Source organism: Montipora foliosa, chromosome 3 (assembly GCF_036669935.1).
Source record: "Montipora foliosa isolate CH-2021 chromosome 3, ASM3666993v2, whole genome shotgun sequence".
Classification (NCBI taxonomy): Eukaryota; Metazoa; Cnidaria; class Anthozoa; order Scleractinia; family Acroporidae; genus Montipora; species Montipora foliosa.
Genome location: NC_090871.1, coordinates 14,041,733 through 14,057,904, shown reverse-complemented (window position 1 = coordinate 14,057,904; position 16,172 = coordinate 14,041,733). Strand labels below are relative to the sequence as shown.

General features: G+C 41.1%; 1 protein-coding gene across 2 annotated transcripts; it reads left to right on the top strand.

The window, feature by feature from the left end:
- The first annotated feature begins 538 nt into the window (after window positions 1–538).
- LOC137996840 (testin-like) lies at window positions 539–14,548 on the top strand. 2 transcript variants are annotated; one of them, XM_068842447.1, is made up of 7 exons: window positions 539–939; window positions 1,071–1,156; window positions 4,888–5,194; window positions 6,802–7,032; window positions 9,665–9,883; window positions 11,387–11,535; window positions 12,584–14,548. In XM_068842447.1, exons 1-7 carry the CDS (start codon window positions 826–828, stop codon window positions 13,308–13,310), a joined length of 1,833 nt encoding a protein of 610 aa, XP_068698548.1. In that variant the 5' UTR covers window positions 539–825; the 3' UTR covers window positions 13,311–14,548. The 2 variants fall into 2 exon arrangements, with proteins under 2 accessions (XP_068698548.1, XP_068698549.1); XM_068842448.1 differs by lacking the exons at window positions 539–939; window positions 1,071–1,156 and adding an exon at window positions 1,190–1,887.
- The last annotated feature ends 1,624 nt before the right edge of the window (window positions 14,549–16,172 follow it).

Sequence of the window (16,172 nt, the reverse complement as noted above, 5' to 3'; positions counted from 1 at the left end):
TACGTACAAGAGATTAACTTATTTTAATAATAAAAAGGTCGTTTGTCCTCAAAATATTTCTCCCGTGAAAATGCCATGAAAAGTCAACCATCCATTTCTTTGTGTGACAATTCTTCCCTCTGTTCGATATGCAATATGAAACAGTTATTTATCAGTGTAAAAGAAAATCATTTACATTCCTAAATCATTCATCTGATTGGTTGATATAAGCAAAATCAGTTCCTCTACAGTATCTAACTTAAAAACATTTCTTCTGAAATCAGCTAATAATTGAGAATTAAGTAACAGAGGAATTCGGACCGAAGGTGACAAAGCAGGATTAAATAAAAAGCTCTGTTCAGTTTCCGGATTAGGATCTTATCGTAAAAATTCCTTCCCAAGAATCAACCAACGCCCAATGGTTTAGTACCTCTCAGAAATTTCAAAAAATGTTACAATAAGTTGCATCTTGGCATTTTGTACATTCTATGCTCAGTCGGTAACCGATTCGTTCGCGTTACATGTAATGCATTTTTGCTTGGGTATTTTTAACCAGGAAAGAAGAACATCATCTTTCGCTGACCTCGCAGCGGTTGCCACAGTTGAATTTGTTATCAGCTCCAAGCATTTCCGGTAGATTGTGCGCGATGCTCCAATCGGTCACGTATCGAACGCCCAGATCCGGATTCGCGCGCGTCCGCCGGCGACCCGCGCGCGCGTAAAATTTGATACCGTCTCGACGCACAACCCTGACCTGGCCATTGTGCAGTGAGTTGGAGAAGTGTCAAGGGATTTGATTTCGTGAATTCATCGCGCTTCGCTTCCCTTGACTTGCTACGCGCAACGATGAGCGTGCGACAAGGCAAGTCACACGCTGGGAAAAACATGGACAGTTTTCAAAGGATACTGGGCAACGACGAAATAAAAATGAACTCCGAGCGATCATCTGCGTCGAAAAAGGTGAGATTCGTTACGTGCTTTCGCTTGACTTGAAATATTGAAAGCACGATGGATGGCTTGAGAGGACGGCAGAGCTTAATTAATCTGTAATGTCTGTCTTATGCTAACTCGCCTCTGTTATCTTCTGTCAGGGAATTTTACTTCAAAATCTTGACGAGGGAAAGCCTTGTCTTAAATGCGGGGAAAAGTGCCCTGGATTCAGTTTACACGTTTGGCGGTAAGTTAGCAAAAACTCGAGTGCATCAAGACTTGTTTATTTTTTCGACTCCATATTAGGTTTACAAACCACTCGGCAATGTCACTTTAGTTCGCTTTGCTCACGAACCCACAGGTAATGTAATGGATACCTCTAATCAGTTGTTTGAACTCCAAATTCTGTCTCTGTGTCATGATTGTGAGATCTTTGAAACTCTGTCGAGTTTTCTCACTTCCCATCCAGGATCCAGGAGTAACGAAGGTGATGAACTTTACATTCAAGCAAATACTTGCGTCCTTTAAATTTTCCGGTTAAATTCAGACGTTTCTGGCACAATGGGTTTGGGATTAGAGGTTTGCGCCACTTCAGCGAACCAACCATTATCAATTGTGAACATTTGTCGGCGCGCTATCTTGCTCGTCCGTGAATGAACGTTACTCGCTTAATACCTCACGATATGACAGTGCCCGCGTAGTGGATTTGACACTGAAGATGCAGATGTCATTTATATGGAAAAGCCTTGGGGCATTTTAAAAACTTTCAGTTTTCTCGCATGAATGATTAATTAACTTTAATTCGGAGTCAGGGTTGATTTGTCCGTCTGTTCAGCCCACCGGCTGTACAATTCATCGTTGGATTTCAACGTTTCGATCGCCTGAAAATCTCTTATAACGAACTAAAGGCAACATGGAAATAATATCTCGACACCAGAAGAGAATTCCTCCGAAAAAGCCGCCGAGACCGAGCATAAGGTAAGTTTAGTGAAATTTCGCGATCGACTAATCAACGCTGGAATATCGAACCTTCATATTTCTCGTTTACATGTATAAAGGTTACGAAGAAATGTCAAAAGGATCCATGATTTTGTGAGGCTAGGAAGACTTCCTGATTTTTACTGGATCAAGACAAAATAAAATCAGGCTGTCTTATTTCTATTGTACAAAGACTACAAATTCAAGAAAGAGTTTGTACAACATATCTTGCAGAGTTGTGTTTGGCCGGAAAACAAAATTGTTTTTCGCTTCTATCGCAACTGAGGGACTCGAAGTTTACATCCTTAGACTACTTTTGGTCTCAGCATTTTCGACACGCAACGAAATGTTCATGAAGCAACACACGACAGCACACACGAAGCTTTCATCTGCTACCACGAAACGAGACTGACCTCTTTATCAAAATATTGTAATTTCAAATCTTCAAAAGGATTTTCTTTCTGCCAAGTGGCGGTTTAAACCTTCTTTTGTTGGTGCGACAAAAACCAAACGTCTCCTTTTTTATTATAATTTTTCTTGTTTCTTGGTTGTGAAACCCGTTTCAACTTCTTCAGAGGATTACTGAAGCGTTCTTTTCTTCTTCAAATCACAAACAATAGACTTTCGATTTTTCATTGTGACTTTTAACGCAACAAAGATTCAAATTTTATTTATGTAACTCAGGTGTCGCTATTTCATTCGTAGTCTGAATATATCATTTCTCCCAAGTCAGTGTCTCATAATTTAGTGAAAATCGAAGCAGACACTTGTTTGAATGCATTATTCTTTTTCTTTTTAATACGACAGCTGTGTGTTTTTAGTTAATTAACAACAGCATTTCGTATCCCCTTCGATATCCGCTGGCGGGTCGTTTCTGTTTTAATTAAGGATGACTGCACTCCAAATTGATAAGACCGCTGTCAAACTAATATTGAAGTATTATGAGCTAATGCTTGGTCTTTAAAATGAAGCATTGAAAAAGCTATTTCTATTTGCCAGGAAAATCTGAAAGAGGGGGGATTAGGAAGCTCTTTTGAAACCGTGAAATCTTTTATATTTCTTTCAATATAAAGAGGAGTTCGGGTTGTCTGTATAAACTGTGTTTTAAGGTGTTTAAAAAGCGTTGCCACACAGAAATAAGATCATGGGCAGTGCTTCTTTTGTGTTGCAGTTTGCAATGCCGTTTGCCTCCACAGTATTTTGACTTTTCCGCGTGTGGATGAAACAGTGAAGAAACCAAAACGCCACAAAATGCCTGCCCTTTCGGCCAAGGCAACATTCAGTTATGGAATTGAGTTTACAGCTTTGAATGGGGTAGTATCTAATTTTGCATGTTTTGATCGAATATTTTAAAGTTTCACCTTTCACTAATGACAATAATTGAGTCTTTCTTCTAATGTGCAGTTTGTTATTGCATATACGCTCACTTTTGATGACGGAAATTATTACAAAAAGTCTAGAATGTTAAAATTTTTCGGTTCATCACCTCTTTTAGGCCTGTTTTAAACGTCGCATTTTACACGTGCCGAATCTAATGCAAATGAGCAAAAACAATAGATTTTTTCCATTTGCATTCGATTCGGCACATGTAAAATGCGACGTTTAAAACGGACCTCATATTCATAGCGCCCAATTATTTTTAGTTCAAATACAATTGTTTTAAGCTTTCTTGGTGTGATTTTAAAAATAAACTCATGATGACAATTGTCAAGTGAAATGGTATCTAATGATTCCTCAAAATAGAGTCCTTTTTTGGCCGGGGTCAAATGCTCTTTTGTTCCTCAATGGGTAGGATTACTTAGACGTATATGGTTAAGCGACCACAAAGCATGACCATCTCTCGGGAGACATCCGTTTTAAGACACTATCGTTTGAGATTGGAAGTGCCTTTTTTTCCTCTGCTCTTTTGCGTTCGTGTTGAGAGACGCCGGACTTCGTGAAGCTATTCTGAAAATGTGTCAGTGACGCGGAAACACTTCCGCTTCCGTTCCAAAACAGGCAATATAGATACTATTTACGATCGATTTTTTAGTGGGTCGAGTGCTGTTTTTGACAATTTTTCGAGTGACTTCAAATTCCGCTGATAAAGTACCAGCAATTTCGGTCAGTGTGTTCTTAGAGCGGGTTTTCGCTGCAAAATTGCCACGATTTTAAACTTTCCCATCTTAAAGTGGCCATTTTGTTGATAGTACTGAAAACGGTGTGGCTTCGAAACCGCAATAGGCGCTTCGGAATCACGCTCAGGCTGCAAAAGAGAGGCCTTTGCCGACGGTGTCTTGCCCATACATGGGTGTATAAAGACCGGTAGGGTGGTGGTGGAAGAAAGAATGAAATGCTGTGCTCTCCTGCGATGGAAGAGTAGGCAGACAAACTAAAGGCGGACGACGTTCGGGAAGAAGTTGACGTAACAATAACAGCCTTTGTTTATTTTTGCTATCGGATTACAATTATTTGTGTGAAAGAAAACAAATAAAATTAAGTTAAAGTGAATTTGGAGTATTTACAAATGAAAATTAAAGAGTCCAGCCACTTACAAATTGTCACTAATTGCGCAAAGTGTTGTAGGTCTTTCGAAAACTTTCAGCGCGGTGTCTTGTGCATAGCTTATTTACTTATACAGCTTAAAAACTGCTTTCACGAAACAATTGAACAATGGCTAGGCTTTTTACATTGTTTTGCACGGGACATGAACTTCCCAATGTTGTCCTGGTGAGTCTTTCTGTACCGTGGGATCCTGTAAATGCGAAAAGGACATTGTAAGGCCCACCATAAGACCCCCACAACGTACGGTGCTTAGAGCGCTAGAAAGTGGTAAAAGCAAATAAATTTAATCGTTCCTTTAAACGCGGGGCGCATACTCAATCGATTGATTGCTAATTTTGCAAAGAGTGGTTGTGAAATAAAGAAATAAGTGAATGTTTTTGTGAGATTTCGCATGCATTCTCAATTTTACATTACTTAAGCCGTACCAATATATTTGGTTCCTCTTTTATTCAACAGGAAGGTATGTGCGAACTGCAAGTGCCCTCGAGAGAACCACGACGTGTCGGTCGAGGTCGATTTGGATGGGGTCGAGTTTAAAGTACGAGGTCTAAACATCAACAAGAACATAAATAACAAGGATGCCCTACCATCTCCTCCCCCTCTGAATTCAAGCTACAACGAGTTTACGGCTGTGAGGGTTACTACTTCTCAGACCACTCCTGTGGATAATGATGTGTTACCATCTTCTTCTCCTCCTCCTCCTCCCCCATCGTCAATTGCATCTGATTACATTTGGTCTCCGTTGGGATTAACAATAGGACAGGTAAAAGGAAATTGTTTCTGCAGTTTTCAAAAACGCTTACAGTCCCAAGAGACGGAATAAGTGGTCCAAAAAAATTTCAGACCTCAGAGGAATCAGTATTTAACCAGAAATATTTCGACGTTGTCACAACGTCTTGATCAGCCGACTGGCTGATTTCGTTACCAGTCACGTGATTGTAAACCACAGGAACATTTTAGTGCACCGTGAACAGGAGGTAGGTCCAGCCCCCCACCTAAGGGTTTCCCGATTATGCCATTAAAACTGGCATTTTATGCTCCTAACAATTCTTGTTTTACGCCCCCATATTGCTCAAATTATGTTCGATTCGCAAAATAATGCTACTTTGGTTTTCGAAATTGCTTTGTTTTATTTCAAGCATAACCCAGAAACTCAGGCATCATTTGTACTGATCATCAACTGAATACTGAAAGCGAAAGGTGTTTAATTGTTTGTTTATAAAAAGTCAGCGCTTGTTGTACTGTGACATGACACTGGGCTGGAGGTAGTCAACAAGAGCACAATCCTGTTGCTCGTTGCTCGTTGCTCCGTCAGAATTTCCTTCTATGTGCTGCAACTTTCGTGTCTATCTGCATGTACCGGAAAGCATCGTATGTTTGGTCACTTGGGATTAGTCTTTATTTGGAGTTGCTTTATTTTCTGCCTTTTGTTTCTTTCGTTTTACGTAATCTGTGCTCCGGTACCTGAAGTAGGAACCCAAGTTTCGAGAACATGGCGTGGTACAAGCGCACTGCCGACGCCATCTTGTTTGAGCAAGCGCTTGAACGGCTTTCTAAAAGTTAACCGCTGACCAGATAGGATCACACTTCTTTCCAGTCAGTTCAGAGGTACTCAGTTCATACTTTAGTTACAGAACTCGTTCTCTCAAACACAAAAGCAAATCATCACAATGCTTTTGAATTCTAAAATTTAGCATTCAAAATCTTTGGAATGCTGAAATCTAGATCAAAGTTGTGCAAAATGCCAAACAATGCTAGCAATTCTTTTTACAGAAAGAATGTAAAAATGATGCTTATTTAACCAATTGATGCCAAAAAATGCTGGTATAATAGGTAAGGGACTACATTGTACCCCCATCCCTGTTAAGTGTTGGACTTAAGTGCTTCCTTGCTTCTTCAACCCGGTCTTTGTCCATGTGATCCTCTGATGTTAAAGCTCTGACGTCTCGTATTGTGATGTCATGTTTCAAAATCTTACAATATTCCTAAACGGCTGAAGAGGGACGCGTCTTATCTTCTTGTAAGCGCAACCTCAATGATCTTCCAGTTTTTCCCACACAATGCTTGTCAGAAGCACTGCACTTTATATGGCAAACGAAGGGGTGTGGTCTTTACCCTTTTTTGGATCAGCTTATGCTTCCAGAGCAGGAAAACAACCTTTTCAATGGACACGATATCGTTTCCGCCGTCATTACTATGCACATTTCATCTTCTTTTTCGAAGCGAATTTGAGGGCGAAATCTTTGTTATAGAAGTTAGCTTCCATTCATATGAAAGCCAAAGTAACTGCCATCACAAAAACCGTCGCATTTTGACCTGCTTCTGGGAAATGACCTTCCTCTCTCTCTCTCTTTGCCTTTTCTTTTTTAGGTGGACGCTTACATGAGGTCTCTACCGGACGATAAAGTACCCATCCCCGATACCCCTGGCGAAGCATATTACCTCACACAGCGCTTGTATCAGAACCCACCTCAAGACAAAGCACCACTGCATTTCGCCAACATCCCAGAGCCTCAGAGAGAAGCGTTCGTACAGTTCTGGAACGGCGAAGACAAAGCCCGCGGGACAGGAAAGGTTAAGGTCCCGTTAGGAAGAAGAGAGGTACAGTATTAGAAATGAAGCGGGAGAGCTAAATCCCGAAGGTATTCCGACGGGTCCTTGTGGGGTTCGTGATCCCTGAGAGGATGATTGAGGCTTAAAATATGTCTCGTAGGGCATTTGATCGATCGAGCGCCGAGCAGAGAAAACGGCAACTTCCGTCCCTCCCGGAGACGTGAGCCGGCCGGTGATGGTAGTCTTTCCTTTCACCATTTTCAGTAAAAATGTTCTCGATTATGTGATTACTTGTTAACTTTAATTTGTCACATGACTGAAATCCCACCCTCGTGTCAATAGGATCCCAAAACTGGTATCGATTATACAGAGGACCAAAATATTTAGGTGGCCTGCGTTTCCGGGCCAAGGTTGAAGCAACAATCTTGGACAGAATAAAATGGAACTGCAAACCCCCATCCCCCCAAATCAAGGATGAAGCCGCGCAAAAGCCAAAACGCGCCATTTTCCCATCCTTGATTTGAGAGGGAGGGGGGTACAAATTTCCCACCTATTTTGTCCAAGATTGAAGGTTGAAGCATGCTTGCCGTGCCACCGTGCGTAATAAGGAAAAATTGACAGAATCTGGCTGTCATTCGCGCACCATGTTCTCATCTCTTGCTTTCCATTGGATGGATGGCCTGTCAAACAGATTACGGTACTTTCATTCTCAACGTTTTCGATAATCAAAAGATGTGACACAAGCGTTTATTTTATGGCGTTAACGTATAAAGAGTCATCTGTGCCCGTCAATTTTGACCCGAATGCACCCAAATGACACGTCATCTCTCCTTATAAACCTGCGTGCTGGTATCTTTTGTATTTCTTGTAGTATCTTTCATTATCATTTCATGCAATTAAGTTAATCCCATTTCTTCTGACGATCCGCAAGAAAACAAAGATTTTAAGGCGGTTTGTGTAACCAATCCTCTTAATTTTAAGACGGTTTTATTAAAACCTGTCAAGAGGGTTATCAGTCTACCAATTCATCAATTTAGATACCATCGGTATTTCAAATACTTTACATTACTTAACGGCTTATATGCGATACGAATGGCATTTAAAATACTTACGTGTACTTCTTTCGAAGAAACCTTCAGTTTACAGTGTCCCCAATTAGCGCTCCGGCGCTAGAACGACTAGACACTTAAATAAAGTTCCTTTTTTTTCCGAGAACGTCACGAAATTTGTCTTTTGGTCAATAAACAACAACAGCCTCCTTGTAAAACCCAGAATCAAAGGTAATGGGTTAACCTTGGTATAAAACAACTACGAAAGTTTGTCTTCGTTTCGTTAGCTCGGGTTGATGTTAGGTTGAAATTGTTACAAGTTTTATTCACCTTTCTTCCTTTACGTTATCAGTGCATTTCACAGGTTTTTTTTCTTTTACTTTGACGAGGGGCCACGTTAATGGACCTTATTCGCTACACAGTTTGTTTTCCCAATGTAGATTATGTGACAATACTGAAGAGAGTATTTAATCGCAAAGTTGGATATGTTTATGCTCCTACATGCGCGCTCTTCTTATTGAACAACACAGAAGATTAAAACTTAAAAGCATTTCTCTCCAAAGGACGGCAGCTATAGATTTTACTCTGTCCAACACCGGATGATTTTACTCCTCAATGGGGGAACCCTCAGGGCGCGAAAGATTGAACTATGCCAATGTACACTCAAAAACTGAAAGGTCCCTGTTTCCGATCTTCCTCCAATAAGCGGCTCCCGTAGACATCAGTGTTTCTATGCATCGCCAGACGATTTTACTCAGTCGTCAATCGGGAACCCCTCAGGGAACTTGGAAAGGGCACCCCCTCCCTCAAAAGCGATATTGAAATACGACAGGGTTATTTGCCCTCTGTTCATTTTTAACTGTTTTTGTCCAAAACTGTAGCTAATTTAAAACATAAGTACAGGCAACACGTGCAGTCTCAGTAGCTTGTAAATTATCAGCGCCTTTTGTTGAGGCAAGACACTAATTGATGGTCAAGTTAATCTCGAAACCTAAGCTGACAATTCTTATGGTGCTTAATTCATCTTTATTAACTCGTTTAATAAACCAAATTTTTCTGTTTCACTCCGCTATCGCCTCGTGTGCCACTTTTTTGTTCTTACCACATTTTGACGTCATCTGTGATCTATTCCTGAAAAGACGTACAGCAACATGGAATCCATTTGTTAATGTGAGGATAGAGGTGTCGTCATGAAAACTAACAGGATTAGCCAATAAAATGCTAGCTTTCCCCTTCATTGTGAAATACTTTTGGGTTGTAAGGTAATTCTTCTCTACTACATTAACATTTTTACGACTCAATTTGACATTATCATGATTTGTTTTTCATCAGCACTTTCATATCTACTTCATGTTACACAACATGCGTCTTTCAGTGGTTGATGACAACTGTTATGATTAAATCAAGTTGTTCAACAATCTGGACATTTCATCAGTATCTATATAATAAACGGAACATTACATAGTGTTTCGTGCTGATAGTATCTCTCACTCGTTCCGGCGCTGCGCTCAGTCGTAAGAGATACCATCAGCGCTCGAAGATAAAATTGGTTTCCTCGCGGGGCCATGTAATATCCTCTATGTATGAAACGTTTTTACCAAGTTCTCCATCAATTGTCTGTTTTTTTCCAGACTTGCCAGTCTTGCTTCAAAACCATTCCGAAAGGAGATGTGGTGGTTGCGGCCGAGTTTGAGGATAACGATGAAGCTTGTTATCATGCAGCCTGCTTCTGCTGCTCCACCTGCTTTGAATTATTGGTAGATCTTTCTTATTACAAGTACGGTAACAAGATTTACTGCGGAAGACATCACGCGGAGTTGTCAAGACAACGATGCTTTGGATGTGATGAGGTAAAATTCGTGAATTAAAGCAAAAGGGGCGTCAGGGTCCAGTACTAGTAGTCAGATGCATCATGACAAATCCCTTTTCAGAGGCCAAGTTGAGTTGACACGACTTTTTAAAATTATCAGTCACAATACTCACCCCCAAGGGTACTGAGGGTGGGGAAGGTCTGGTTTGGCGGTAAAATCAGTCTAAAATTAGAGGGACTTAACATCCCATTTACGGCAAACATTGGACTGAAATTTTGCGATTTATCAAAAATGGAAGAAACTTGTTTAATAGCAGCAACACAGTCCCAAAGCAGGGCCCTTTGGGACTGTGTTATGGCCTTTTGCGGGGAATGTGTTACCACATGACTTTTGTCACTTACTTTTATCCTATTGTTATTTTGCTTTTATCCTATTGTTATTTTGCTTGTTTGTTTGTTTGTTGTTTATTTGTTTGAGCTGGTTGAAGTTTTGGCAGCTAGCTGATGTGTACCTGCTATACCCACCCACCCATATACTCACAGAGGACAGCCACACAGCCACAACACCGGGAACTTCATCCCCTACTCTTCTCGAATAGTGTGTGGGTTCTTTAACGCCCCACAGGGAACTAATGAACATGGAAGATATTTATGAGAAGGGGCCTACGGTTTATAGTCCTTATCCGAGAAGACTTGAAAGTCTAACCATTTGCGGATGTAATTACAAGCAAGCACTTTCTCTTCAGTTATTTTAGGACCCTGAGTGTTGTATCTCTTTTTGGCACAGCCATTGTAAATAGTTTTTAGTTTTTAACGTTTATCTGAAGAAGGCTGAACAGCCGAAACGTTATTAAATCTTCGTGCCACAACTCCCATCAACACGCAAACAACATGCAACTGGGAGTGTAAACGGACGCAACAGGTAACACGCAACAACGTTGGGAGTTGTTGGCCAACAGCAGTGAGCTTAAGCACACGCGTTTTTGAGACGCGGACGGCAACCGGAAGTGAGCTGTTCACACAACCACATTTACTCAGTAGCTTTTCTCCATTAGAGATGATTAGTATAAAAATCTGGGAGACACCACTGTCCTGGCGAGCGAAATGTTCTCTTCCAGTTGCCGTCCTTGTCTCAAAAATGCGCGGGCTTAAACTCCCTAATGTTGCGATCGTTTGCACGGGGCTTAATAGGGAGCTTAAGCACGCTCGTTTTTGAGACGCGGATGGCAACCGGAAGTGAGCTGCTTTACCTGTCTTGACACAACCAGATTTACAAGTATCTTTTCTCCATTAGAGATGATTAGGATAAAAATATGGGAGACACCACCGTCCTGTCATGTTCTCTTCCGGTTGCCGTCTGCGTCTCAAAAACGCGCGTGCTTAAGGTCCCTAAAAGTGGATCTGCACGCCTCGCACGTGCGTTTCTCATTCAGAGACATTTCTGTGATATTTTCGTCGTGACAACGACGTGAAATAACCGAATAATTACGTCACCGTTCCAATTCCCATCTTTCTCTTTCTTAACCTTCGTGTTTCGTCGCAGCTGATATTCACTGGAGAATACACGATTGCGATGAACAAAAGCTGGCACTTAGGACACTTTCGCTGCAATGAGTGCGACGTCAGTATCACCGGCAAGCAGTTTATCGTCAAAGACGAAAAGCCAGTGTGCTCAGACTGCTTTGATCGCAGGTACGTTTGAGCATGCGCCTTAAGAGGGTCTCAATGGGGGTGTAGCAAACACGGTGCACGGTTAAAAATTTCGCGATTTCGCGGTGCACTCTTAATTTTTACAACAAAAACTTGTTCAGAGCTTAGGAAAAGCTCCAAACAACACGGTTATCTTGACAAAAATATTTCACGACACATGGTTGATTTTTTCCCTTTTTCACGACACACGGTTAATTTTTTGGACTTTTCACGCCACAAGCTTAACGCCATTGAGACCCTCTCATAATCTCAATCTTGATATTATTTCCCAGTGTTTTTGGAGGCCTACGAAGTTCTGGTTCAGTTTTGTGTGACAAAGCTGATAGTAAAGTTAAATAGTAAAAATTAAGAAAAATTCGGCTGCTAACAGATGTGCACCACATGCAACCCAAAGAAGGTTGAGTTTGTAGGCTCTACGCGGCAGCTGAAAGTTAAACTGTTTGCTTAAAGACTATTCTCTCAACCAAAAATCGGCCTTTGTTGCCTTCCTAAGCGTTCGAAGTTAAAACTGCCAATCACAGCGAATCTCACTTCCACTGATGCAAACGCTGTAAATTAGAAGTCATACTCTATGTCAAACAGTTTACAGCTTGCATCGTTGATTGCTGTTGTCCACTGGTGCCCTTTCGTTTCAGTTTAACCACATTAAATTGTCAATTTGTCTTTAGTGATCATTTAACGCATTCAGGCCTGACAAGTCATCGCATAAGATTTTCTCGTCTAAGATCGCCCTCACAGGTCCGAAAATGTAAATGCATAGGCTGTTCGTTCAATCTTGGGACAAAACAAGTTCCTAGAAAAGGTTTTCCGTAAAATCGTGTTGAAACTGAAACAGCATATAGCTTTCCGACTTACAATTCGTGAAACAATGATTCATCGCCGACTATGTTCAATGCAGTTCTACTCTTTCAGTGACGGATTAGGAGGACAAGTTTTCAAGATGAAAGATTTTTGTGACTGGACTGCGGCACCACTAACTTTTCACGTGCTATCGAATTACATTTGCTCACTCATGCATTTTGTTTATCAGATTTGCAAACGAATGTGATCTCTGTCACGGCAAGATTGGACCCGACTGCAAGGACGTGTCTACTGCAGACGATCGGCATTGGCACGAAATGTGCTTCATGTGTGATTTGTGCCGCAAACCTTTGCGCTCGGATGGAAAGTTCACCTTCTACAAGGACCAAGTCCTGTGCAATGACTGCTATATCAATAACTTTCAAAAGATGTGCGAAGGATGCCATTATGCCATCGAATCAGGGAGCGCTCGCCTCGAATACAATGGAGCCTATTGGCATGAAGAGTGCTTCAAATGTGCCATCTGCCATGAAGCTATAGGAACAAGCGGCTTCGTTCCAAAAGACGGTGAGTTTTACTGCCCCGATTGCTACCAGAATCAGCACGCCAAACGCTGCGCCGAGTGCGGTGAGCCGTTGTCTGAAGGTGGCGTCCTGTACAACGAGCAAACTTGGCACAAGGAGTGTTTCAGTTGTTACAGCTGCCACGAATCCTTGGCGGCGCGAGCTTTTTCGGTTCATGGTGGCCTACGTTACTGCATTGAGTGTTACGGAAGATATCTTGCCAAGCAGTGTGAGCTTTGTTTGAAGCCTATCATTGGAGGGGAATACTTTACTCTGGACGACTCCAATTTCCACAAAGAGTGTTTCAACTGTAGCCGCTGTCAACGTTCATTGGCCAACGAGGGTTTCGCCCGAGAAGGAGTGGAAGTATTGTGCTCCAGCTGCGCCGATTGAAAAAAACATTCATTTTAGACAGAGGAAAAAAACTAGTTTAAAATTACGAGAGTAAAATTTATCGAAGAAAAAGAGATAGAACTTAACTTTAACTTTAAAAAAGAAGAAAGTCTCCAGGATAACAGAGAAAGCTCAGGATAACCAAAAAAATAACACTGGATCCGGAGATTTAAAACATATGAATAAGTGGAACCTTTGGTAAGATAAACGTTACTTTCGTCATGTAAGACACACTTGTGAGCACACAACAATCTTGAAGAAAACTGCCTGGGAACAGGGCTTTGTTGGCCTGCGGATAGTACTCCAAATTAGCGCCTGCGCAAAGATGCCGAAGGAAAATTGGTTTTTACGTGACGTCACGAAGCGATAACACTTCTTACAACGTTGGACACTTCCAGGCGATTGCATGATCGAATATTCCGATTCTTTGCAGTATTAGCACACATTTGAAAGAGTGTGATATATAATGGATGGAAAACCGGGAGAATAGAGCCACACTGAACAGCTTTTCAGAGCAGACCAAATTGCTGATTTCCAGTATTTAGGTCGAAGCACAAGTTTGAAAACGGCTGGGTTTAATTGTTGTGGTGTATATCGCTTTCTTTAAAAGAGTTGAAATTCAAAAGCGTGTCTTGTTAGTCTAAAAATGATAGTCCCTTTCTCTTGGAAAGTTAAGGGGTCGACCCTCGCTGAATATTGATTTTCGTTTAATTCGAGATCGTCACCGCCTACTATCCTTGGACAAACATAGTTATATTTTTGCAGTAGGTTTAATTCTGTGTAATTAAATATGAAGCCTCCAAAGTGTCACTTCTATTTTTTCATCAAATTAGTTTATAAAATAAATTAAAGTGAGGATCTGAAGACCTTTTCGCCTGGATCAAGCTCTCTGAGCGATCGATCTACAGACATCCCAAACCCAAAACACGACTGTGGGTTAAGAAATGTGTGTATTTATATGGAGATGGGCCGTAACGGGGAAAGTAACAAATTGAACTTGTTATTATTAAAAATGAGTTAATGATAAAGTACCACATAAAAGTTATTGTTTACTATTCCTAAGGTACATCTTACAGACTTTGCCTGTATTTTGGTGTTGTATTTCTTGTTTTGAGTGGGCGGTCTCTGTGGGTAAATGTACGCTTTACGAAGTAGGTCTAAATCTACAACATGTGTCTGTTATGAAAGTGCGAGACTTGTGAAATCTTTTGATTAAAAGTCACAATAAGCTAAAGTGTCATCTTTTTTCCTTTTTGGTGTATTTGGAGCGATTCATGAGGGTTCCCCATAGCCTTGGCGTAATCATAGAAAGACTCGCGGCATTGTTAATAAATATGTTAATTTATGTATAGTGCCCGTAAGGCATACATGGTATATTCCTCTGATGCAATGGCGTTAGTGATTTATGCATGTGCTCTCGTAATGACCGTTTCAGGTAATTATATTAAAAATGTTGTGTTAGTATGGTCCTTGCCATACAACTTCCTCTCCACCAAAGACAAACAGCAATTAGCTCCAACCTCGGCCTCGTTCCCTTTTCACTATGAAGTTGCAATTATCACCTTTCCTTAGGGAAAATATTCAAAGAAAAAAGACAAGCGTTTACTTTTGAAGAAGGCCGGGTGGAAGATGGAATGATGGCTTGCGTCACCCATAGATTTGTTTCACGCTAACGGGTCTTAAAACTGAAAACTAAGAATTTAAAATCTGTACGGAGCCCCTTGGAGAAGAGACATGTGAAACGCGTTTTCCGACTCAGTGCTACGTAGTTAGACCGAGTTAATGTTTGTTAGGAGAAGTTTGGTCAGGCATGCAGTACACGTGACAGTCGAAAGAAACTTATGCTTTCACCCTGAGGCCAATATGTGCACAAAGCTGTAAAATATTGTTTTTATGCCAGTGTTATTTCGCTGCTTCTTAAGTCATCACTTTTCTTTTGCATTTGGTAGCCTTGAAAATAAACCGTTTCTGCGTTTGCTTTTAATCTGTCATTTATGCAGTGACAGTTTCAACAGGTTCATCTCTTAAGTACCTCCAGAATATATTCTAGGCCAATCAGATTGAATCACATTTGGAGTTAGCTTACGAGTCAATTAACAACTGAGAGATTTATCATCGCGTAGGCGTAAAACGGGAAACGAGAGGTTCCTTCCAGCTCAGTTCTTCCTGCCTGATCAAAACGTTTCTCAATACCCGCTGTAGCTAACAGGCAAGAAATAAGCAAAAATAAAAGGAGTTTCCCGAGTTAATTCTCACAAAACGGAAGTTTCACCCTGCACGCGATCGATGCTGGCTACCTCTAGTGTGCGATGTCGCTCGTAAATACTCCGAATCCAACGCCCTAAACATTGCAACAAGAGGGGTGCCACTCAGATCTGAGACAGCTTTCCAATCCTCGGCCGGGAACGACAGCTTATATACCTCATGTCGAAAGTGAGGAGGAACTTGTCAGTGATTTCGTTTTTTTTCCCCACTCTTAGATTTTTCACTCACCTTTTCCCCGCCCGCGTTTAAATATGGCTGCGCATATTTGCCCATAAGTCGTCATTGGTTCCTGTGGTTGTCAAAGTAGTCTTTCCTAACTCATTATAGTGTTCAGGGAGCAACTAATCTCGTCTTGTGGAAAAATTACGATAGGGGAACAGGTTTCCGAAATCCATTGATTCTGTCACTACAGTAATAGCTGATTTAAGGACGGTGCCTACTAATTCAAAGGTATTTTTGCGCGGTTTACTGAATATGCGGGAAAAGCAGATCTTAACAAGTGTTATTGAAATCCAAAAAGAAAATTGCGGGTAACCACGCATTTTTCGAAGATAATTAATCAACAATATTTGTAAAAAGCTTTGAAATACAAAGAAA

Bases quoted from the DNA above. Each gene is read 5' to 3' on its own strand.
- LOC137996840 (XM_068842447.1), top strand. From the start codon at position 826: ATGAGCGTGCGACAAGGCAAGTCACACGCTGGGAAAAACATGGACAGT. The intron at 5,195-6,801 runs GTAAAAGGAAAT...TTTCTTTTTTAG, and splicing joins TGGGATTAACAATAGGACAG to GTGGACGCTTACATGAGGTC. The intron at 7,033-9,664 runs GTACAGTATTAG...GTTTTTTTCCAG, and splicing joins TCCCGTTAGGAAGAAGAGAG to ACTTGCCAGTCTTGCTTCAA.